The sequence below is a fragment of the Zerene cesonia genome, chromosome 2 (assembly GCF_012273895.1).
Source record: "Zerene cesonia ecotype Mississippi chromosome 2, Zerene_cesonia_1.1, whole genome shotgun sequence".
In the NCBI taxonomy this organism is placed as follows: Eukaryota; Metazoa; Arthropoda; class Insecta; order Lepidoptera; family Pieridae; genus Zerene; species Zerene cesonia.
Genome location: NC_052103.1, coordinates 3888731 through 3915144, shown reverse-complemented (window position 1 = coordinate 3915144; position 26414 = coordinate 3888731). Strand labels below are relative to the sequence as shown.

The 26414-nt window shown below is 31.2% G+C and overlaps 2 protein-coding genes across 3 annotated transcripts in view; one reads left to right on the top strand and one right to left on the bottom strand.

Annotated features, from left to right (window-relative positions):
* Nucleotides 1-1276: 1276 nt before the first annotated feature.
* LOC119833602 (methyl-CpG-binding domain protein 4-like) lies at nucleotides 1277-20564 on the bottom strand. 2 transcript variants are annotated; one of them, XM_038357684.1, is made up of 2 exons: nucleotides 20396-20564; nucleotides 1277-2223 (listed from the first exon to the last, which is right to left on the bottom strand). In XM_038357684.1, exons 1-2 carry the CDS (start codon nucleotides 20400-20402, stop codon nucleotides 1496-1498), a joined length of 735 nt encoding a protein of 244 aa, XP_038213612.1. In that variant the 5' UTR covers nucleotides 20403-20564; the 3' UTR covers nucleotides 1277-1495. The 2 variants fall into 2 exon arrangements, with proteins under 2 accessions (XP_038213612.1, XP_038213622.1); XM_038357694.1 differs by lacking the exon at nucleotides 20396-20564 and adding an exon at nucleotides 8826-8988.
* Nucleotides 8016-26414, top strand: part of LOC119833589 — a 30293-nt gene continuing 11894 nt past the window's right edge. Inside the window, exons 1-2 of the mRNA XM_038357662.1 lie at nucleotides 8016-8349; nucleotides 22212-22291. Of these exons, the coding sequence (XP_038213590.1) occupies nucleotides 22232-22291 (60 nt within the window). The 5' untranslated portion in view covers nucleotides 8016-8349; nucleotides 22212-22231. The remainder of the gene's footprint in view (nucleotides 8350-22211; nucleotides 22292-26414) is intronic.

Below are 26414 nucleotides of genomic sequence, written 5' to 3'. Positions count from 1 at the left end.
ATCATCAGCCACAGCTGATGTCCACACATAACAATTTTCTAAAGGGCCTCTGCGTGGATCTGTATCCCCACATTTGCCTTCCAAAGGACAGGGTACTATCCTTCTGGTGGTAACCGAGTATTATGGAAAAGAGAAACGTTGTATATTGTCAATACTAAAAACTAAAAACAAGATCTAGAAAAGTCGGTATAATTGATTCAGAAAGTAACTTCAATTACCACATAATACTGTATAAAGATCATATAAGAGAAAATCAATAGGGTGAAGTTACCTCCTCGAGCAACTTTACTTTGTAGAATTTATACTTTTTTTTCTTGGAATATATTGTATTTCACGTTCTTTTATAAAGCTGCTTAACGACCGACTTCATGAAGGACTTCATCAATTCAATTGAATTTTTTAGGTTTGTTACCTGCTAACTTACGACTGGGTGAACCGATTTTGATGATTCTTTTCTATTTTTTTGGTCGGTACCTCCTGTGTCCCATTGGTAATTCTGACCATTTGAATTCGTTTTAAATTCTGGTGAAAAATAAATATTTTCAATTATTTATTACAAAAAAAAAGAAGCAATGTATCCTTTCCAAATTTGAAAAATGAAAAATATTATAGAGTATTTATAATTACTTAGTTTATTTAAATACATTATTATATTCATATGCTTTAAAAGCAATGCGAGCAGTATTAAGTAATTTTAATATTATATATTTATTTTTATTACATATATATAACATTTCAATTATGTAACTTGAATTCAAATAAATATAAAACATAATTTAAATAATTTAGCGCTTGTAGTACATTGAATGCATATAGTGAATATAATTCTTAGGTTACAATTACAAAGCAGGGGACTGTATCTCAATCATTGCAAGCCACTTATAATTAGGTACAATTTACAATATTTATGATAAACCAAAACTTACGATGGCATCGTTACATGCTTTTAATGGAAGTAGGTATTATTAATTAGCAACACATAGTTTAAGATTATGTCGTATAGGTATACTTAGGTCCTAGATTCTACTTACTTGGTGCATATCAATAGCTAAACCAAGTTTATAATTTCGTTCAAGACGGTGTTGGGCAAGTTTATATACACTAGTTATATTATACTTTGTATCTCCTTATCCCCAAAAAATTATGAATGACTAGCTGCGCCCCGCGGTTTCACCCGCGTAAGTCCGTATCCCGTAGGAATATCGGGATAAAAAGTTGCCTATATGTTATTCCAGTTATCCAGCTGTCTACGTACCAAATTTCATTGCAATTGGTTCAGTAGTTTTTACGTGAAAGAGTAACAAACATCCATACATCCATACAAACTTTCGCATTTATAATATTAATAGGATGTAGTATAAATCAGGTTTTGAACCAATAATAACCATCAATTAATATGCAATACACACAGAGATATTGGTTATTAAATAACATTATGGCATATAAATTTTGATCATACAGAAACATGATTTTCTAACTCTTTAGGCAATTAAAATTAAACAAAGTTCCTCAAGGTTATTCTATAGTATTTCGAAACGGGATCGTCTATTATACATTCACTGTCCACAATTCCGTTGTCTTCCATAAACTGTGTATGCCGCTGTAACCAATCAAAATACAACCTTAAGTACCTATCATCAGGGTCTATATCCGTGTGACCCAAACACAACATCCTGTACGCATCCTCACCGTACTTCCCTATACCACATAGGTCGCTCGCCCGTCGCCATTTCGACGAAACAAATTGATAACTCAACTTCCATATCATTTGGCCACGTTTTCTTAATCCTAACTTTTCGAAGTATCTCTCTAGAGAACTAGGACAATCGCTTAATACGTGATATGGCGTGGGATATTCTTCAAAGAAGCTTTTAATCGTTGACCTAGCGCATTTACCAGACGTTTTTGTCAAGAAAATAGTTGCGACTAGCATCGCCCATGGATTATGGGAGAATTCTTCTTCAATAATATAATGCGGAGATTCGGGCATCGCTCGGGGAGTGATGTTAAAGAATGGTTGTATATTCAAAGGATCCGGTTCATGTATTGTTAGCTGCGATAAGCTGAGACCGTCTGTCTCCGAACCCATTGAAAGCTGGCTCAAATCTTGAGAACTATCTAAAGTTCTTGATGAGGAAATTGAAATTTTATCTGGACTTGTTGAATAGAATTTTTTTTCGTCAAAAAATCTACTGACACAATCTGGCTCTTCTGGCATTTGATCTGTAACAGAAATGGTTGATTTAATAATAGTTTTGACTATTTCATGGCAAAAAATACATGGCTTACATTATACTTACGCTAAACCATAACGTAGGTAATGAAAAACATGAAAATTATTAAATATGTAATAAGATATGAATGAAAATACAAATGCATCAAATCTGTTTCGGAGAAACATACTAGGTAGCAAAAAAACATATCACGTTTATATTTTATTTGTTGTGATACTCTTAGTGAAGATAAACAGAATTAACATAAAATACGCATGTTATTCATACGTTTGTTATTCCAGTAATTGCAAATATTTATTAGCTTAACATTTCCTACTTCATTTCAAGGCAGTTTGGATGTCCGGTAACTTTATAGTGACTGCGAATACAAAATGCGTCTAGTATCCGGCGAACGAAAGAACTTCAAATAGCTAAAATTACTGTTTTATAAATTATAATACCTTCAAGTGCACATACTACTCTATGATTCACTACAGTAAAAAAAAAACATAAAAATATACGAGTACTTTTAAGCTTAAGGATATAAAATGCCAATTTAATAGTGTATTGAAAACATAACGCCACGAATTTGATGCGATAGAAAAAAAAGTTACACGTTGACCAGTGTAGAGTGAAAAGGTATCTCTTAGGGAAGCGGACTCATCTCCGCTTACCAGCAGGCGAGATCCTGATCAAGCCCTTCCCCATAGGTCATAAAAACAGACTGTTTACAATATGTGCGTGTGCGTTAATCTAGCTTTTTCCTAATTATTAATTATTTTGTTGATGTTTAACGTTTGTTATATCTTGTGATTCTGATAAATATTATAGTTCAATTTCTCTCATCATCATCCTAGTAGAATATTTAAGTATAGAAAATACGAGTATATAGTACATTGAGATTCCTTAAGATGAAGAATTTTTATAAGCATCACATATTTTAATCCACAGAATACAGGCATAGAATAAGGGCATAATAATATGGTTCATTTCATAACGCTTATATAACATATGCCAAAAATTGTCTACGGAATCCAGCAATCACTAAGATCAAAATAGCCCAGATAACCCAAATATAAGATTTATGCAGCTCTGTGGCTACTACAATGTTACTTAAAAATCACAAATTGAATTAATTCTAGAATATGGTTATCTGATATAATACTCAATACTCATCAATAGCAAAGGTCAATTCTTGGACGAGCGAAACATTCCAATATAAATACTGCATAACAAGTATCGATCTCAATTTTATTTATTTTTATACTTCCCTTCGTCCGACATTATTTAAGTTTATAGTGCTTCTAAATTATATTCAGCAGTATAAGACGATATACTTGTTGAATTGTTCCAAACTGAATGTTCTTAATAATAATTTAAATCTAGTTAATATAATAAACCGAGGACGGCCGTGACTTAAACAAAATAAGTTTAGGTAATTTATATGCGAGCCAGCTGCATCCTTTAAATTTTTTAATATTAATCACTAAATGTGCATTGTGCTTCACATGATACATGGTAATAGATTGAGATTAGCGTTCAAACAAACAAACTATACAGCTTTAATTCCGTGAAATGAAATTTAATAACAAGATGTAGGTTTATTTAACAACTCTAGATTCTAAAATATTGTTATTTTAGAATCTAGAGTAATTGTATGTAAGTACATGGTTACATAATAAGTGTTATATTAGACTTTCGTAATATTTAACTAATACATTGACACAAAATTATATAATTATTGGTTTTATCGATAGTTCATCACAAAGAAATCTAGAGTTATTAATTACTACATTTTGTTTTATATGCCTCTTAAAATTTAATTTTGATAACGCTATGTGACATTTAGGGTAGGCAATAAACAATCTTTACCAACAAATAAATAGGACATTTTGAAAACCAGACCAAATTTTTGTGATAGTCTTGACTTTAATATTTAGAAATAATAATAACACTGTCAGAACTAAATATTGCGATGTTGTTCGCGTAGTTTCTACGAAATGACAACATTTTATTTTTTAAAGGACCATGAAAGAAAAATACCTTTTCTTTATTTGCTAGTGATACGAAAAATATTTAATTTTATTTATTTTCAAATAAATACTATGCTTATTGATAGAATCAAACAAATTGTCTCTTTGCATAATTTCCTTCCGTATACAGAATACATAAAAGAAATTATTTAATCCCAGCGATCCTAATCAGGATAATGAGATAAACTCATGAAATTATTGTACTGTCACCGTTCCTTTAGTATACAAAGTTTAAAATAAATCTGTCCCTTCAAAGTGGGTAAAAATCGAGTCAAAAGCGGTCGATTGCAAACAAATATAGAGGTGAAGCTAATTAAAGTGTTAAAAATAGACTTAAATCTAATTTAATTTATTCATTATTATAGGACGTTTCGAACACACCACACGGTACCGTGGTCACTTATTACATCTGTTAAATCTTGACCTTACAATACAGGCTCCTATATTAAGCTATAACAGGCGGTGTGAATGGTCAGAAATATTCAAAAAATTATATAATCAAAAAACAGCTAAAAAACTGTATTTTGAGTCTATTATATACCACGCGTTTATTTGTATTTTTGGTATAGGTAAGTTACTACTCATTACAAAACCGGTTTCGGCGCTATTTAAAGCAATAATGTGAATCAAATGTTTTATACCATTAGCATGTGTGATTAGATAATTAAAATGATAATCATTAAGTCATAACTCTGAATACACCATGTATGGAAAATTGTAAAAGGCCAGTAGGCCATTGCACGCATACATTACGCTGTGTAAATTTCACAAAAAGTGTGAAAATTTTATTCATCAGTTCTAAATGCCATTGGAATCTACTAAGAAATATATTCCTATATGCAGAACGAGATATATTGTACAGTGTATTTTCAGTTATGATAAAATATTTATGATTACAGGTGCAGGATATATATATATATACTAGCTGCACCCGGCAAACGCTGTTCTGCCTTACTCTTATCATTTAGGGGTATGAAAAATAGATGTTGGCCGATTCTCATAGATACCGGATAAGCACAAAAAATTTCATCAAAATCGGTCAATCCGTTTCGGAGGAGTATGGCAACGAAAACTGTGACACGTGAATTTTATATATTAGATACATATATATATATATAGTACCTGCGTATATATATATATATATATATATATATATATACGTACTTACTATGTAGGTTTATATGACAACGATGTAGATACCAGTGTACGAGTACTATTTTTTATATATTATTTTTATTTATATCTACATATTTTTTACTTTTATCTCGTACTAGTCATTTTTTGTTTAATTGATATTATTTCAATACTACCTATACCTTTCAATACTATAAGCGCGAATTTTTTTTTTTATATAAAATAAATACTTTATTTTGTCCGCGGCTTAATACGCGAGCAAAACCGCGTGGCACAACTAAATGTACGGTTCCTTACGAAAATGTCCTATCACGTATAATAAGGAAACATTAGAAAGCGTCAAAGCGATAAACGCTAAAACCTTGTATTGTGTTTGTAAACAAAACTAAAAGTACTACCATGTTTCAAGTACCTACGCAAATCGAACCGAAGAAAATCAAGCGACAAATCTACAACTGTTTCGGAACCTCATTGTAATTCAGGGCTTTTGTTTGATAATATGGTGTTATTTAGAAATTGTAAGAACCAAAATATGTACGAAATTAATTATTCATAACCCAAATGTCTCGAATGATCCACTAACCATATTTAAGTTAGTCCAAAATAAGTCTGAAGAGGTAATTTATTTCGCCCGTGGTTTACCGCATAGTCAGAGGAAAAGAAATATACTCCTAGGGTGTACAAGCATACAGCACTGTTCCCGTTCCATTGGGTTTTCCGAGATAAAAACTGTCCTATGCCTTTTATCACATAAAATTTTGGCACCAAATTTCACCCAGATCGGTGCTGTGGTTTAGGCGTTAAAATGAAGAATCAGAAGTTATATTCGTCTTTATAAAATACTAGCTTTTCGCCCGCGGCTTCGCCCGCGTATAATTCGGTTATATCGCGCGACATGGTAAGGAATATTTTCTTCGTATTAAAAAGTATGTTTTGTTCTTTCCCACGTTTAGCTCCATCTACATACCAAGTTTCATCAAAATCGGTTTGACAATAACGAACTTTCATACAAACTTTCATCCCCTCTTTCAACCCTTTCTACCCTTTTTTCGCGATAAAAAGTATCCTATGTCCTTTCCCAAGTTCAGTTCTATCTTCATACCAAATTTTGTCAAAATCGGTTCAGTGGTTTTGGCGTGAAAGCGTAACAGACAGACAGACAGACAGACAGAGTTACTTTCGCATTTATAATATTAGTAGGGATAACGCATTTCTGGATTATATAATGGAATTAGATTATATTTTTTACCAACCGTGAAGATCAATTTTATATGTGTGCTACAATATAATATATTAAATATATAAAATAACACGGAATGTTATAAATCAGAAAGTTTATAGATATCTGATGTTCATTCACGCAAACACTTCTTAACTGATTATTGATTTAGTTAAATAATTATAGCTTGGCCTAATATACCTTGTATTATAATATCTGTGGCCTGGCTAAAAAAAGTCTAGACTAAAATATCCGCAGATTGAAGTTCTATACAAATAAAGTCTACATCTGAGGTATGTAGCGATATGTTTTAGATTATTTTATTGCAGAGCAAAGGGGCAGGTGAACCTGCCTGGACCTGATGTAAGAATACTGGTAATATATATTATATAGTATACCGGCAATTCGAAGACACACTTTTTTCTTGAATGTCCCAATGCCGTAATGATTCGGGAACTAGTGGTAGATCGTTCCAAAGCTTCAGAGTTTGCGGAAGCAAGTAAATATATGCTTAAATTATTATTTAATGAAACTCATCTAGTACATTGATTCCAATAATTGAATGAATATTAATTGGTAGGCATTGAACGGCTAGTGGTAAAAAAAATTTCTTATCATATAGGTACAAAACAAGTTTTACTGGTTAATCATACTCATTTTATTCGTATTTACTTGTTTGTTGGATTTAGTATGATAAAAAGTCCTATAATTAAACTATTAACTTTTCAATTGAAACAAATTACATTCTAATATAAAAAAATATATATGTACATAGTGAAGTATTTGGAATCCACACACATCGTAAAATCATTCATAGTGTGTGATGAGTGATGTCGAATAGTCATAATATAGACGCCTACGTACGATTTCTATTCAATACCTTCAATGTCTTCATTGTGAGAGGCAGAAGAAAATCATAATTTTAAACGCATATCCAACACACATAGGTATATACTTATTTGAGTCTTAGATTCTGAATAAGTAACTTAAATTATTATTTTTTTAGCCAAATTGTCTTAGCAAAAAAAATGGTAACATATTATTATGTGTACCATTAATATTCACATTGATCCGTGATGTTCAAACTTGTTTAAGAAACGACGTTAAAAATAACAGTGCAGTTTACCGTTATACATTAGCGTTAACTAGATACTTTGTGGTCTTTCATTCTACGACTAATTAGTTAATAATGAAGAAGCAATCCACGTTTGTGCATTGCACAGATAAAATGCAATTGCAAACAGAAACATCGAGGCTCGAGCAGCTGGCATACAATACAATACAAAGCGAATGATTGGTGCATTCATTCAACGAGTCTATTGTTAAGTTTTCCCATAGCAATTATCGCGTCTAAGTACTCGAAAGAAAGGAATTAAAATCTGATGCTGCTTTCCTTCAGCCACCTACGTCTTCATCGAGCAGTTCACGGTGCGATTATTCCGAGGTGATGTATCGTCGTGGAAGCACGTGTTACGCGCGTATCGCGAAATAAAATTCGTGAAAACAATAAAACCAGTCCGTTATGATCGATAGCGTGGCCGCGGCCGACTCGATTTACAAGTGAAAATAAACATTTTATCGGATATCGTGTATCGAGTTCATAGTTACCAATTGTTTTGTGTTTCGCGAAAAGTTCACTGGTTCTGTGATTCTTCTGGAAAGCTGATTTATTTTTTATTTTTTTTTCATTCAGAACTGTGGAATTAATTTGGATCTTTCTACACTGCGACTACATGGATAATATTTAATGGTGTGTATTATTTTATATAACTAGAGCAACAATAATAATAATATATAATAATAATTAATTTATTTCTTATCAAATTACAAGATTTTTCTTAATTATAGACATTTATATATATAATAATATACAAATTTCGATATATTATATCATTTATTAAAACAGCTGACATTTCAATGTACATTTTTATTTTATTTTACCAAACTGTTGTTGTTACCAAAATTATACAAGTTATTCGTTGTCAAATAAAACCAAGAAACAATAATTTATACTTATGAAACAACAAGGTCGATTGTGTTGAAGGCACACATATATTTACTATGCTATTAAACACGTACTTGGTACTTATAACAAACAATAACAAAATAAACACGAGAATACAGGAAAAAAAAACAAAGTCACGATGTATGAATTCAGTCGACTTACACTTGGTCTAAAGTAACGCGGAAATCAAAAGCGTGCATTTGTAAACAAATATCACTCACATATGTAAAATCTTAATGATTTATATCTCACACTATTAAATGATCACTGACATCATATTACGGACATGCTATGACGAGAAGTAGAAAATAAACTACCGTACGGTTACCAGCCGGTTTGACAAGGAACGAACTTCTTCCTAATACACTTACGCACCTAATTGTTGCATTTATAAAAATATTTCCTGGAATCTATTATGATTTTATAGTCTAATCTATTTTAAACATGTTTGTGTGTAAATTTTGATGCATTCGATTCAACAATATTAGACCTGACTATCATCATTTAGGAGCATTTGTACAAAATGAATAATGAATAAAATTATAATAAATTGTGCATGCATTCTATTAATATTCCACTTCGAATGGTGGTGAGTGACAATGCAATTTTTCTACTACATAAACGATAGAGTTTTCGGACAAATATTATATTTAATAAATATAATTTATATGCCATACAGACTAGGTATGTTAAAAATTAATTACGACATATTTGCACTGACGTAACTTTGAATTCCATGTAAAAAACGAGCAATGAAATTCTATAGATAAGAAGTTAAAATAAAAAACCTTATGACGTATCAGTTGTATGTACCTATTCTCTGAATTACATCAAAACAGAGAAGCGAAATAACTTTAACATGTAATTTGTTACACAGCTCTTTCTGAAGTAGTCAAATGCAATATAATTATTGCTTTAAAGTATTTTTTATTACCTCATATGATTGTTAGCAACAAAGCAAACTAATTGTCATACGATACGATCATAACGATTTACGAGAATTCCTAGTTACATAAATATTATTCACTTGTGACACTGATAAAGTAGTGACAAATGTTTAAAACGGTAATATTCAATAATTAGTTTTAACAAATAAATGGACCAAATTTAAATGGGATCACATGAAGAATCATAAGAATCGGTTCATCCAGTAAAAAGTTATGAGGAAACAAATACAGTCAAATTGATATCCTTCTCTTTTAGAAGTCGGTCGAAAATGAAAAATCTATGTTCCTGTTATTAAAATTAATCTGCATTAAAAACTAGATTAATCGCATAAAGGCACGCGTTATTTTATGGACATTGCATAATTAAATAATATTTTGCAAAAAAACACATGCAGCCGAAAAAACCGTATAAATAAACAAGAATGGGTAATTAGGTAATTACCATAAGAGTTTATGAAAATTATAATGAAAATGAATATTTATGATACTTTTAGAATTCTCGATACTGCTATTTTGTGTTTTACCATTAAGAATTTACCATATAAAAAAATAAAAAAGTATTTTTATCCACCTCCCAAAAATAGAGTTTAATTTTTTACTTACTTATAAATAAATATGTGTCGGAATTTGAATGCCCTTTAGTAGATATATTTATAAATTTTTGAGAACGTATTTTTAGCAGTCGTATTTTTGTTTTTGAATAGTTGTTGTTTTCGATGTGATGTAATCATTTACTGTATCAACTGATGACAATAATTCTGGTCTGTTACAAATTGTACGAAACGTCTCTAATATACAAGTACTTAACTAAATCATTTTTATAACACAAAATTAAACCGAATTAAAAACCACAAACTAGCCACTTAAAAACGAAAAATAATATGTGTTGGGCTGGACATCCGGAATCCATTATGAGAGAGTACATCGCCTTTTAAGCACTACCTCCCAGTACCCACCCACTTATATATTTGACGTATGAGTAGGTGCCAGGCGCACATCAGGTCAAATGTATTATAAAAAATAATTATGGCAAATATTGATGATCATACCAACACAAAATTTTTACACACAGCCGATCATAAAACCACCTATTGTTTTTGGAAGTCGGTTGAAAAAACGTCGTATTGAAACAACTAGAACATTCGATTTTGGAAAACGGCGTTCGTAAACTCCGCTTTATAATTATCTTGACGTACGTGACTACAATAATTATGCAAAAGAAACGTAATAATTCGCAACAATTTATCGTAATTTATAATTTCTCTATGCTAATAGCGATATGAAAACACCATGTGCATTGTAATTATTTAATAATACATCGGCATTTGTGCTATCAAGGTTCTCTACTGTTATAAGTCTATAGAGACGTCATAACACAAAAAAAAATAAGGTTTTCAATGAAACAATATTTCTTTGTGTTAGACAGTAGACTCTGATCTTTCGATTGGGTGAACCGATTTTGATGATTCTATGCTGGTGGTTTTTTTTTAATTCTTATTAAGCTGATGTGTTTCGTGCGGTCTTTTGTATTCAAATTTGGTATAATGCTGACAATATGAAGGCGGTTTAGATTTTTATCGTAAATATTGCTTTGCAAACGTGAATGGAAGACAAACAAACAAATTATCAAAGGAAAATTAAATGATTGAACGAAAGTTTAAATTAGTATTGAATTATATAAAACCAGACCTTGTTCGGGCTTAACCCGGTTTGACCCATATTTCAATAATAACTTAATAAATATCCTATATCTTTATAAAATTAGCGTAGACGAATCTTTATTTTGCTAAATGAAAGCCTTTATGGACAAAAGATGAAATTTCCTATGATATATATCATGTGTGTGATAGTAGTTGATTACGGATTCGAGCATACGAGTTCCGACGAGTCCAGCATAACATAACATAACAATTTAGGTAGTTCAAATTACTTTGCAACCCTAACCAAAAATTATTATAGTCAAAAAGCATTTAAATTTATAGAAATATTGGAAATTTCGCTGTTATGACGTAATTTATCATGTAAAACAATTTAATCGACGCTTTTTTTTATATCATAGCTGGCAATTGAGCTGGTGGTTCGCCAGATGGTAAGCGATCACCACCGCCCATGAACATTCGCAGAGCCTCAGACCAAGCATCCTCGACTCCCACACTAAAAACGCTTTTACATATTAGAAACTTATTATACGTATAGATGAAATTGTACTGTCAAGTATATACAAATAAATACTATTTTAAACAAAACATTTACAAAAATCGGTTTCTATCATCCCACTTTATATCCAAAATCCATTCCATACTTACATATTACTAACCGTTATGTTAACAATTAACACATCATTTAGCGCAATCTGACGCGAAACGACAAATTCTATTTTCTAGGGCACTTCCCATAAATCTCATTTTTATCAGTTTGCTTACTGTTTAGCAATGTTTAGAGATAATCGAGGTACGTGACCTAAATAAGAATGAACTAGCTAAATACCTGATTTCGCACACTTGGCAAAGAAAGACAAGTTACGCCTATATAGACATATATATTATATAACCATCTATACGGTTGTAGGTAAATACTTATACTCATTAACTAAAACTAAAAATAAAACAATCTAAGTATATAAAAATGTGATTTAAGTTTACTTATACATTCAATGACGCCCCTATTCGATCTTTAATGAATTCCGTTTGTTTGTATAGAAATATTCAGTGGAAATTTAATTCACGTATGTAAAATGGTAATTTTCTTACCATTCGTTTGAAACGACAAACGCGACGCTAATCGATGTTAACGGTTGGTAATTGCTAAAATTAAAAAAATACACTTCAATCTCTAAATTTGTACGTCAAATAGAATTTTTAAAAGATAGCTATATTTAATATTAAAGGGTTATAAATAACAATAAATTAGAAACTTAAACAAATTAAAAAACATTATTACCCTATCTCCAAACCTTCAAAAGATTTCATTTAATATCACATTTAGGTTTTTAGGATTCCGGAGCCAAGCTTGTCATGTATGTCTGTCTGTCTCGTTGTTATCAGGAGTATTGTCAGCGAGACGTAAAACCGGCGCATCATTAATATTTGTAATCCTGCAAACCATGCGAAAGTTATAAAGTCAGACTTTAATGTCGATAATTGTACAATTAAACGAACATACATGAAGTGAAGTTTTATTGTAATTATGTAGTGCCACATTCCCTCGCATTGTGTGTCGCGATTTTTAGACTTCAGCCTTACTTTTTCCGGTGTCCACCCTGCTTGTACGTTGCCACTCATTCTTTTAAGAGCATTATACATTTATGAGCATTGTTACCTTTCTAGATTGTTAGCATACATAATACTAATAGATTGGTCATCTTGGACCAAGCCTATAATTGCTTTAAAAAAGCGTGTTCACATTAGATTTTATGTATTAGGCCGCGAAGGGCCCTACCTCTCTATCTATTACACTAGTAACACGGAATATGAACCCATCATGCATCGAGAATAATCTTAGACGGCTTCTAATTCCGTAACGTACACCAGTACTACACATTAATCAACATTCAAACAACAACGATCAATTGCTCTCATGTACCTATTGAATATTCGAGAAGAAAACGCAATATCTGCGAACGTTTATAGGAAAGCGATAAAATGATGCTAAAAAAATAAAAATTAATATGAGCTTCATAATTTGTTGAAACCGAAAAATCGAGCACACGAACGCACTTGAACATAAATATATATAAGTTGCTGTTCACCGCAGCTTTGTCCGTGATAGGTACATATATAGCCTATGTCACTCAGCATGTTGCAGCTTTCTAATGATGAAAGAATTTCTGAAATATGTATGCAAATAGTTTTTTTGTGAAAGCATTTCATACATCTTTTCTCTTTATAACATTAGTTAAATGAAAGCACTCAGGGATGACGTACATATCCAACGGTGCAATCGGCGCAGTAGTTGTTAAGATTAAGAATTCAAAATAACAAAAAACCTTTATAGCTTTATATATGATTGTATGCGCCTAGGTACGCAGTAGTACGCAATATTCGACACGGTGTGATAAAAAAATATTTTTTGCCACGACAAATCATTATATTTGTTTGTTATAGTTATGTTTGTAATGAATGTTTTTTCCAAAACAGACCCAAAATTTGAGGAGAAGCTGTTCTATTATAACCTATGATCTGGAGGATCAAAGGTTAAATTAATTATTACGAAACGGTGTTGCGAGAAAAAATCTTTAATGCACAAATAAAAAATTAGGAAAAGTAATGATACATTGTGAGCTTATTTTATTAAGTATAGAACATAATAATATAATAATAATTATCATCGAAACTTCGTCGAAATAACTAAAAATATTCCGTTTATGTATAGTAAGTTTAACCACAGCTAACATAATACAATTGTATAACCTATGAAGTAGTTATCGATACGTCAAAACAAATACGTCTCAAACATTACGTTATTTTATTTTCATATTGATAAATTATAACAACACGATTTAAAAAATTTCCAATAGCGTTATTAGCGCCAAAGTGTTTATTTAGTAGAATAACCCATCAGCTATTTATTTCAGTGACTCAGCCGAGCTCAAATTTGTTAATTATGAATTGTAAATGTTGGCTTTTGTAAATACCACGCATTTTGTAATTTACCTGGAATTCTTGTTTTGATGAATGTTATAATGCTTTTGTGTGTATAGGTTGACTGGTGAAGTATATAATAAATAAATTACTTACTTCGAACGGTGGTCGGCGAGACAAAAAAAGCGTAATTATTATAAAACAATAAATCACATTTACATGTTAATTTTTTTATTCATATCTGCGTTCTCTATGGAATCTGTGTAAGAGCATCCAAAAAAAATGTTAATTTGATAAATATACTCACGTATATTTATCAAATTAACATAATAGTCAAATATAATATATTCTCTCTGTGTATATATTGTGTCAATTTATGAAAACACTTGTATGCAAAGTGACTAAGAAATCAATAAATTACATATTTGATGAGCAAAAATTAGCTGAGCTCATTAGGTATTTAAATAAAACAGGAACATCATAGCACGTGATAACTACTATGAACTAGTATAGTAAAAAAGTTATAAGAACTTTTATAAAAATTATGATAAAAACGGACTTAAATTATTACATCGTCATTTATATGTATTATATGTATCTTCGCTATAATAAGTAGAAAATATCCAATTTTCTTAAAAAATACCCACAGTAATAAATAATACATTCCATAATATTTTCACACATATTATTTAACTTATTCATGCTTTAGCAAATAGCAATTTCAAATGTATAAATTTATTATTTCGTTAAGACCAAGTGTAAAACGGTTTCGATGATTAATAGTAAGTACTGAGGCGCAAAATACCAAGACATTATAAGGCTATTGTGATTGGATTTTTTGTAAACAAAATGTTTCATCATCGTGCATGAATGTGATGTTATTTTTTATTCGAAGACCAAACACTTTTTGTTACACAGTTGAGATCCGCAATAAAAGAAATAATACCTATTCGTTGAATGACTTTATTTAAGTGGTTCAGGCGGATAAGTAGGAAAAATGCGCTTAGAAATATAATAGTCTCAGTATTACGAATTTACTAGAAAGTATTTTTTTACATGAAGATATGTTAAATATACTTACTGTATTTATTATATTATTTGGATACAAAATCATTATGTGTTTGGACGTATATGCGTATCTCTATGCGCTCTGAGGACATCCTCATAGAAATATACCTTACCGGATGCGAGCAGGCCTAATTCCTGCCAAAGTTTAACTAATGTTTGAACTGAAAGAAAATGTATAATAGTAGCAGTGGTGGCTCAATTGTGAGGACCTCGGACTTCAAAATCAATAAGTCGGGGTTCGAGTCCAGGCCAGGAAATGAATTGATTTTTCAATTTATCTGCTCATATCACAAGATCACCTATGCTCGAAACGTTGAAGGAAAACATTGTGAGGAAACTGGCATGTCCGAGAATTCGACGACATGTGACATCTGCCAATCCGCACTTGGCCAGCGTGGTGGATTATGGCCTGAACTCCTCATAGGAGGCCTGTGTCCCAGCAGTGGGAACATATATAGGCTGATGATGACGATGATGACATGTTATTTAGTTTTTTTGTCGTAATAAATCCTAAACCCATTTGCTGAAGTTCGAAAGGTCGAAGGTCGTTCTTTTATTGCAATAGTGATTTAGCATTATTTTTCAACCAGGTTGTGACGTCAGGTAATTGGGTAATTTTGATTTAATTTGTCTATAATAGCTCTCATTACGTTTATTTTGCTCCGTGTTGGCTCTCGGGTACATTAACAAAAAAATTTATACGGTTACGACTTATGTGCCTACAAACTAGCAAGCAAAAAAACAGTTATGAATTAAGAGGCTGTAAAAAATTATAATGTGTTTATCATTTTTTTACAACAACGTATGAGGTTTATTCCCCATGTCATTGAACTGCTAGGAGCATACGCTGGTTTGTTAGAAGTTGCTACTCTTATGCTTTAAACTGTTTCTGTTTATAACTTAATGAATATATGTATTGTCTAAGTTTTATTGAAAAGCAATATTATAAATAATAAACAAAAGTCCCATTTATAATAAGTCATTAGTATTTAAACAATTTGATGAACATGCATAAAATATTCTATATCAAATAAACAGTATTATAGAATTCCCTTTAATCTGTGTTCTAATTTTGTTTTAGAAGTATACTGAGCTAAAATCTTAATTTCATATAAATTTTCATGTGTATTTTGGTCGACATAGACCCAAACCACAGAATAACAAATAAACCAGAAGGTATGTACTTTTATTTTAATGTTTGATCGTATAACATGATATTCCTCGTAAGGTACTTACAAAAAACATTCATTAGTGTTACAATATTTTATTCTCACGCCAAACAAAACTGTCTAAAAAATAACTTATCAAAGCTTCTCTTAATCGACCTTGATGATTCCCTTGAAGTTTACAAATGAATGATTACTGATTATTTTTTATAATTATCGTTTGTACAATCTATTTCATCTGCACTTTTACATTAATATTATTAGGAGGAGGAATTTGATTTTGTTTTTGTTTGATTTTTTTTTTCATGTCATAGTCGGCAATGGAGCTGGTGGGTTACCTGGCCGTAAGCGCTACCACCGCCCATGAACATTTGGAGAAGTGTAAGGTCGAATGCAGACATTACACCTCTTCAAATGGATTGCCGACTGCAAATTGGAAAATACAAAATTGGATTGTAATGGAAAAACTCAAACTGCTGGACCGATTTTTAAATTCTTTCACCATTAGAAAGCTGCAACTTCACTGTGTGACAGGCTATATATGTACCACGGCCGAAGCCGGGGCGAACTGCTTGTTTAATGATACATTTCACCTTCGAGATACACCTAGATGCACAATCAATGTCAGAAAACGTCCGAGGTAATAGTCCACCCAATCTGTGATTTGAGTAGACATTGTAACGGTTTTTCTCTCTTGAGCTATTTAATTCCGACTTTAATTAATGATGAAAATAAAGGAAAAAGTTCTAGTCTTGTGAATGCTCGTTTAAGCATTGCTAATAAGTTAGATGTTATATATCGACAGAACACTCGATATATAACATCTAACTATAATTTTAACAATCACATTTCACGACAGTTATAATATTGTATGCAATCCTAACAACGAGATGTAATACAATATCTAGTTGTTATTTATTGTTGGAGATATTCAGCTTAAAGGCCACTTTTCACCACATACTAAAGTTGTTCATCCTTACCAACATCATAAATGCGAAAGTGTTATTTGATTGGATGTCTTTTTCACCTCGCAACGGAGCGATTTTATAGTACATTTTTTGTGTTTCGTTATACTTAGGAGGCTACAGCGACAGGCCACTTTTTACTGCGGTGAAACATCTTATTCCCATGGGGAGGCCATTGATAACAAGGAGTGACGTCGCGAGTGAAATGATATTATATCATGCTACCGATACCGACTCCAACTACTCAGCGAGCTGATAATAATAGGAGGTGATGTTATCCTCGTGATTTTCATAATTATTCAGGTACTAGGGTATTTCCAGCGTGATGTATTCAGAAAGATCAAACTGATAATCGTTAATTATATATTCTATATCATTATACTCAATTACTAACAAGACAGCAATTACAGAAATATGAATGAGTTGCCGTCAGAATTAACGAAACATTATTCTGTGTCGATTTCAATAAATTGCATATTATATCGTACACAGAAGCACGAAGTTGAACTTTAATCATTAATTACAAATATAGAAATATTCTGTTCTGTTTGAAAATACTATACAAATCATGACTGTTTATGACCTGTTAGTCCAGAAGGTGGAATTACGGCCACCGGTCGATCCTAGTTCTAATTTAAATAGAACGTACGTGACCCTCGACAAATGAAATGATGCATTTGAATATAGCAGCCGATTCTAATGATATCTAAAAAAGAAACGGTTTTTGAGATTGTTTAGTTTTGACAAAACACTAATAAAATACGACATTTCTAAGAACACAAAGCGATGCCTAAGGTATCAACTACTACACGATGTAGGTCATAGTCTTATTGCAGTCATGATTTCGCTACAATAAAAAATTTGATATCATACATTTAAATTATGCAACGTATCCCCGAGTCACTATAAATTATTACCAATAATAAAATACTGAATTACGCCTATTACTAACATTTGTCTAACCAGTCACATACCGATAAAGAATTATGTCGGCACGACGGAGCCATTTTTAATTAGCATCCATTAAATACGTTATGTCGCTAAAAACTGTTATGAAAATACAAAAAGATATTATGCAAGTAATAGCCTTCGTGATCAAGAGAATCAATAAGCTTTTAATGATCTCATGAATACTTAGTCTTGGAATAAAAACTTGGACAACAGTGGCCTTCGTGTTTGATATTTTTATTTATATAAACTTTGTTCATAATATCAAAACACATTACACGATGGAAATACTTTGTCAGGACTCTTGTTATATTTTACAAAAGCGGGACAAAGGAAATGATTCATTTAAATACAGCAACTGATTTGGCCGCTAAAGTTATTAAAAAAAATAAACGAATTGTGTGATTATTTACTTTCAAAGTGCCTATATCGGGTATTAAAGTATTCAACCTAGAACAAAGCTTCGATTCGCCATTTGCAAATAGTTTTCAGTACCGTGCGCATCAAAACATGTATACACTCTCCGACGAAGGGCTTGGAAGTGTCGTATCTCTTGCATCCTTTGCTTACCTACTCGTATATACATTTATATAAACATACATAAGTATCTATACTGCGATTTGCGCTATTTTACACGAAGTACAGCGCATGTGCAAAAATCGGCGGCAGAATTATACGAGTCGTAATGTTGGTAGTGAATTTAAAACTCTCCTCTTAAAATACACATCGACAATATTTTGTTTACACAACTTCGCTGACTAACACATACATTAAACTACGTTGACATTTCTACAGATCGGTCATCGGAGATTCGATACGGAAGTTGCATCGCATTAACAGTCTCTAGTTTACTAGGTGACTGGAGAAAGCCAAGGGCCACTTTCGATGGCTTTTTAAAATGCACTTTATTAACGCGTGTAATGAGTTATATTGCCGTGTAGAACAATCACTGAAGCTCGTATGTGACGCTATTTAGAAAAAATACAATTAACGCCACATACAGGTTCCATTACTTACTCAACTGCTATTGACCTGACTTTTGAAAGCCATCCATCTCATGAGTGAAATAAAATCTATTTGGGTGTTTGAGCCAAAGGAAGATAGCAAAGGTACATACTAAGTACTTACAACAAAAAAAAAAACTTTCTCTGGATATTTCTAAATTTTTTATATTCACAAGTATTTATTTATATTTTTATTTTAGTAGAACCACAGTAAAAAAGAAAAGCATACAGCAGTTCAACAGCATTGATCTCTAGGCAATGTTGTGGTTAACATTACTAAAAAACAGTCACTAATTCCAACTAAACATGTGATGGTAATAACTTGCAATCTCCCACAACGCAAGTAACATGAACCATTTTTACAATGTAAGCATTTATGATATAATATGAATTCATGTTTATGAAAGTAAATTTTTAGTTAATTTAGTGAAGAGAATACTTAAAGTTTATATGATGTTATAGTTCAGGAAAAAATAAATCAATATCTTATTCATAGCTCTGCCACATATTAAACAGATTCATTATCTGTTTGTATACAATTGATGGCATGGTAATCAATTTTATAATCAATTAAATTATGGTACAAATTTGGTGAAAAAAGCCATAAAAAAGTTGGTTGTTTGCCTCGCTGCCATAGCAATGTTCCGTTTCTGACTTCTCTTTAGTCTATCATGGCATCAGGACCGTGAATAGTAAAATATAACCTGTTATATATACTTAAATGTCCAATTGTGTTTGTAAATTATTTAATAGATCTTTTAATGTTTATTTAAATTGTAATAATTTTAATGTTTATTTAAATTCTAATGTATACAAAAACAGAACTTACAAAGTATGTAATTAAATAATTTTGCGATTCATATTAAAATTGGAGTATTATCAGAATAAATATTAATACTAGAATTAGACGCTAAAAATTACTCCTTTTAGAACTAGTATAGTATTATGTTATCTGTCTTTATACATTTACATTTCGAAAAGCGATTCGTAAACTCGCGTGGAACAGTACTCAAGGACAGAGAATTAATATTTTTGGTTTTGCAATTAAGTGTGTAAAACGAAATAAATGAAGTTATTTTAGTTGTACTTGTAGAAAAAAATAAAATGACTTACATTCCATTTTATGTGAGTGAACTGCCGCTCGCAAAGCAAAAAACGTTTAAATTTTACATGACACAATGAAGTTAAAACCTGAAAAAGCGAAGAAATTTAACTTCGATGAAAAGTTGTAAAATGTAAATAAGCAAAACAGTTTTGTTTGACATAATATTGTTGTTTGAATTTTGATAGACGAAACTCGAAAGCTTAAAGCACACTGCACAGATACATAATGAAAGTTTATAGCATTCAGCCTAAAACGATAATTTGACAGCTTTATAAAATGACAACTAAACGTTTTTAAAATAATATAAAAATATAGCAAAATAAATACAATTTTTTACTCAAAATATGCATATCGTACCGGAATATTATTCACCCACCTATTGTTACCTTAACATATTACCCTACTCCATGTTTTTGTTATAAAAGTTTAAAAAAGGAATAAGAAAATAAACAAGGTTTCATTAAAACATAATATAAAATGGCGCATACTGCTTTCTTCTACAAGATATTTGATGCATATAACTGCAGGTTTGGCGTGGATTCTGCGATTCACGCGATATACATTTTATACATATATTATAGAATACTATACTAATACATATAGAATGTTTTAATAGTTTCACGATCACCTGGTATCACCATATATGGTGGCGCCACCGTTGTGTATGACGGCTAAAAATATACTCACTAGAACACATTACATATGCAGTACAAAACTTGTTTCCATATTTTCTAAAGAGAGGGCGTCGAACTCAATTAAAGATTAAAATGTCGGTTTTTCTAATATACATATAATAATTATTTTGTTTTTAAAACATACCGTACGACGTGCTTACAAATATAACATACGTTTTAAAATTAATCTGCGTTTGCATAGAAATAATTTTTTTTAATAAATCTAAGTAGGTGACAGATAGGTATTTTATAAAAAAAATTCTCGCTTTTTATTGTTTCGCATGTTCTAAAAGATGTCCGTTTATTTGTCTTTGCTAGAGATAAGCAGACAAATCATCAAAACATCTTGGTTTAATCTGTTTAACCTTTAATGCCCACAGCTACAATCCTATCCTACTAATATCTAATACTTTCTTCCTACTAATATTATAAATGCGAAAGTTTGTAAGAATTTGTATGTGTTTGTTGCTCTTTCACGCAAAACCTACTGAACCGATTGCAATAAAATTTAGTACGTAGACAGCTGGATTGGGATAAAAAGTTGCCTATATACTTTTTATCCCGATATTCCTACGGGATACGGACTTACGCGGGTGAAACCATAGTATAGCACAATTTTATTAATTCACAAATTAATTCCTGAGCTTGTTTATTACTAGCTCTCCGTCCTTGTCTTTGTCCGTGCAATTAAAGAAAAAAAAGACAGTCGGGCCTTTACCGCGCTTCATCTAAATCGGCCTCGCAGCTCATGAACTGTGGGGCGATTTGAAAAATTCTTTCAGTGTTAGATAGTCCATTTATTGAGGAAGGCTATGAGCTATATGTAAGCAAACAAAGAAACACTTTAGATTTATATTACTGATGTGAAACATCTATAGCCGCACGTAAAACAGATTTCTGGCGTGGCGACGCATGCGGTGGCGACGCGTCGCCACGCTAAATGATAGTGTATAATATATACAGTCTATATGTAATGTGTCTATTATGGCATATTTAGTTCCTATCACAGTCTATTCTTTGCATATTAATTTTATAAAATAATGTCGATGTTTCACATCTGCCGGGCGTTCCGTGACGGCTCACATTTTTTTTTATTAAGGACAGTGTAGAATATTCATGTAAGTACTATAACTTTTCACTTTTTTTTCAGATCTCGTTTCTCACTTGGCGATGTACCTGATACATTTCACGGCAAGAATGTTGGAAATACCAGAATTCGTATGTGATAATGTAAGTTTTTTTATAATCTCTTTAATTGACGTTATAAATTAATTATTAATGGAGTTCGTCTCACGTGACATGAAAGTTGAAAATTAATATCATTTTGAGCCACTTGTTTTTTTAGCTTCCTTTTGTTATTAGTAGGTACACATACATCGACAAAGTCTATAATTTTAGGGGGTAATAATCTAACGAAAAAGCATGCCGTAAATTGGAAGCAAATGTTACGGATCACACAGTTTTCGACAGCTTCAAATCTCGGGAGTTAGATTATAATCTTCAATTCTATACTATATATATACTAATATTATAAAATTGAAGAGATTTTTTGTTTGTTTGTTTGAACGCATTAATCTCAGGAACTACTGGTCCGATTTGAAAAATTCTTTCAGTGTTAGATAGTCCATTTATTGAGGAAGGCTATGAGCTATATGTACCACGGGCGAAGCCGGGGCGGACCGCTTGTATATAACAAACATATAACAAACAAACTATAAGTTTGTATATAACAAAAAAACAAGCCACATCGTATTCTTGCATTATTCATTTGTAGAAGCAGCCAGTAGGGAAATGCACTTTCTAAGTTATGACAAATCCATTATAACAATACTCATTTATTTCTCTTGCATTATAAACAGTAGATAACTACACTGACACCCGTAAATATTTGCTTTAGGTGAATTTCATTGCCTTAATGAGGCATATTGTAAATAAGCGACAAGAGTAAATATTTAACACGATGTTCTGTATTGTGATAAACGCCGCAAATTCTCCCTAGTATGTTGAGTAGCGTGTGGATAATTTGAAAATGTACCAAACAATAACAGTTCACGAACCCTGAAAAAAGCATCAGATTAAGAAATAACCAATAATAAACAAAGATAAACTCTTCTGTTATGGATAAATGATGAACAAACTAGCTGCGCCCCGCGGTTTCACTCGCGCAAGTCCGTATTAATATCGGGATAAAAATTTGCCTATATGTTATTCCAGTTGTACAGCTATCTACGTAGCAAATTTCATTGCAATCGGTTCAGCAGTTTTTGCGTAAAAGAGCAACAAACACACACTTCCTTAGAAACTTTCTCATTTATAATATTAGTTAAAAGTTAGATAGTTAATTAAATTAATTAATATTAGTAGGATTTAATAGTGTTTCCGAAAATAAAAAAAGCTATTAAAAAACGTTTTGAACGGAACATTTCTTAGTTATTACTATACGAAGCTATATCTTATTATTTAACATTAGCACATATTATGTTGTTATCATTAGAGGTACTAATTTCACTTACTCACAAAGATTTTCAGGGCTACCTGATTCAAACTTTTCTAGAAATTGAATATGTATGTGCATTGATTTGTATTAAGCAAATATACTCGTAATTGAAATATGTCCCTTGCGTACCTGGTTGTGTTAAAACGTACGATCACTTTTTTATGCAATGATTGATTGTTGAATGAATATGATTATAATTCACCAGCTGTTCGCCCCGGTTTCGCCCGTGGTGCATATATATCCTATGTCACTCAGTGATTTTAATTTTGATGTAATTTTACTTTAAAAAATGTACATGGGCGCTGGTAGCACTTACCACCAGGTAACCCACCAGCTCTATTGCCGACGATGACGTAATAAAAAATTATCATATTATCGTATGTTGTTGATATAAAATTTTGAAATATTCTTAGATATATTTATTTGACTTTATTGTATTTATAATGATGTTATTCTACTTATAAAAACCATCAAACATTATGTCGACTAATCATAAATAGATGTGTTAAACGTTAAATGGTAATGGTCTGGAGAAACCCCTGTATAATTAAACTTAGTAGGTGTAGTAGTCAACTGTATTAGCGTTTTGAAACAACAATAGCAACCCGTAACAAATCGATGATTTTCCTGTGGGTAATTGATGACTTCATTTTAAAGTGATTTCGTTTTTTTTTTCATATACAACTAGCCATTCTTCCTGACTGCGGATGACACGCACAAAACCACGGGCATAAGCTAGTATTTCTAGTATTTCTATAGATCATATATTGTTGTTAAGACCCATTATAAGACATAAAAATCCTTTACCATGTTAAAGTTACAAATGGACGCCATCCATCAAAACTAAATTTACTTAAAATACATTGTTTGCTGTATAACTTGCATCAGTTTAGCTTATCTGAGCTTATATTCAATATTTGTATGAAATGTAATTATAACTACAGTCTACACATATTTTACGAAACACAGTAGCATTAACATGCTATATTTCACGGCGATTTTGCAGCTGAGGTCGAGCTGGCTCAATTCCGGCCCAATTCGTGCCGAAGCGTGTTCCAGTCCCACATAACAAAACATACATAATATGTATCCTATATACTGTTACCTATTTTAATATTATATAAAAATTATATTTTCATTTTGCGCGAATACCTTGCGTGAATAATTAATTAATGGAGTACACATAAGTAGATATTCTTCAGTAGTACACTATTATACCAATAGGAAGTAATTATAAACTTGGAAACACACTAAATATGGTACTTTCATTGTCTCTAGCAGCCCTAGTGATAAATACATATACAGAAGAGATGTAGGTCAGTGAGTTTTTATTAAACAAACCAACCATTAGTTGAATACAAATCTCATAGAGAACAGGCAGTTTTAAGACTTACAAGTTGAAATACGGAGTTATATTATATGAAAAATTACATACTTTTTTGGAAAACCTATTTATTAATCGCAGGAAGGTAAGATGCATTTAAATTATTTGTTTAATAATATCAAAATGCTATCGTAAAACAAAATTCTCCGAAGCTGTTTTGTAGTGTTTTTGTAAACATGTATTATTTGCACGAAGATAAACAAAATGTATGTTTATATGTCACGAACTGTTAGATATCTACATCTAATTACCTTCATCCATACAAAATATTTTCCACCATATTCTGCCCACTGTTTTATATTCGATTGATATAAAAGCCAAATAAAAAAAATCTTTACCAATTATGGTTTCACCGATGTATATATTAAAATCATCAATTTATTTATTATATTTCTTTGCAAATTGACTCCAATTGACGCGTACTAAGTATAATTATGAATTAAAGCTCTAAAATGATCGGTTATTAATTTTATAAACCACAGTCGTGCCAGTGTACACGTGTAGAGTTTCCTCGAACAATTTTCCCATATAAGTAAAATGTCCGGAAAATAATTAACTTAATGAAAATCATTGAAGTTACTTGAATGAAGCAGATACTTGAATTAATTTGTTAAAACCTAATCATAAAATAAGTAAAATTTTATTTTATAATCTGAGATTTGAACCAATGAAAACATATCTCTTAATTAAAATATTAAAGATTTTTGTTATAATTTTAATTCCATATTGCTCTGAAAACAAATTAATTACATACAAATGAATACCTAAATATTATTACTACTTATAGCATAAATAATTTAATATTTCAATATTTAATAGTGATCAAAGAGTGCATATTATGAAAATAAATAACGTAATATTTTTGTACAAACATTTATTTCATAAATCAAAGTAATATGAGTATTAATCCATAAATAATTCAGAATTATAATCCCATATTATATCTATGTAATGTATGTAACTTGTTTTGTAACTTCATTTCCTTGTTGTATGTTGGAAAAGGGGTTTTTTTATTATCGAGAGTTATAATGTTTAAAATTCTAATCATATCCCAGTGAATTCCCAAAGATATATAAATTGGTTACCAAACATATTCAAATAATGATTTACCTGTTGAAGAAATAGCCAGATATAGGGAAATAGATAATAACTAGCTATTCCACGCGGTTTTACCCGCGGTTGAACCCGGGGGCAAGAACTTCTATAGCTATTGTGTTATTCTGCTGCTGCTTCGTATGATTTATCAAAATCTGTGCAATGAGTTTCGGCTGAAACAGTTACAAACACAACACATCTCACAAATTTTCGTTTTACTGATATTATAAGAATTATGATATCATTTTCCCAAGTTGCATGCAGCCTGTTTTTCTCGGCGACAGGGTAATATAATAACTAATATAAATTCATATCTAGACAGCAGATAATAATTATAAGAAACACTACTTTATATCCCACCCAGTCATTCCAAATAC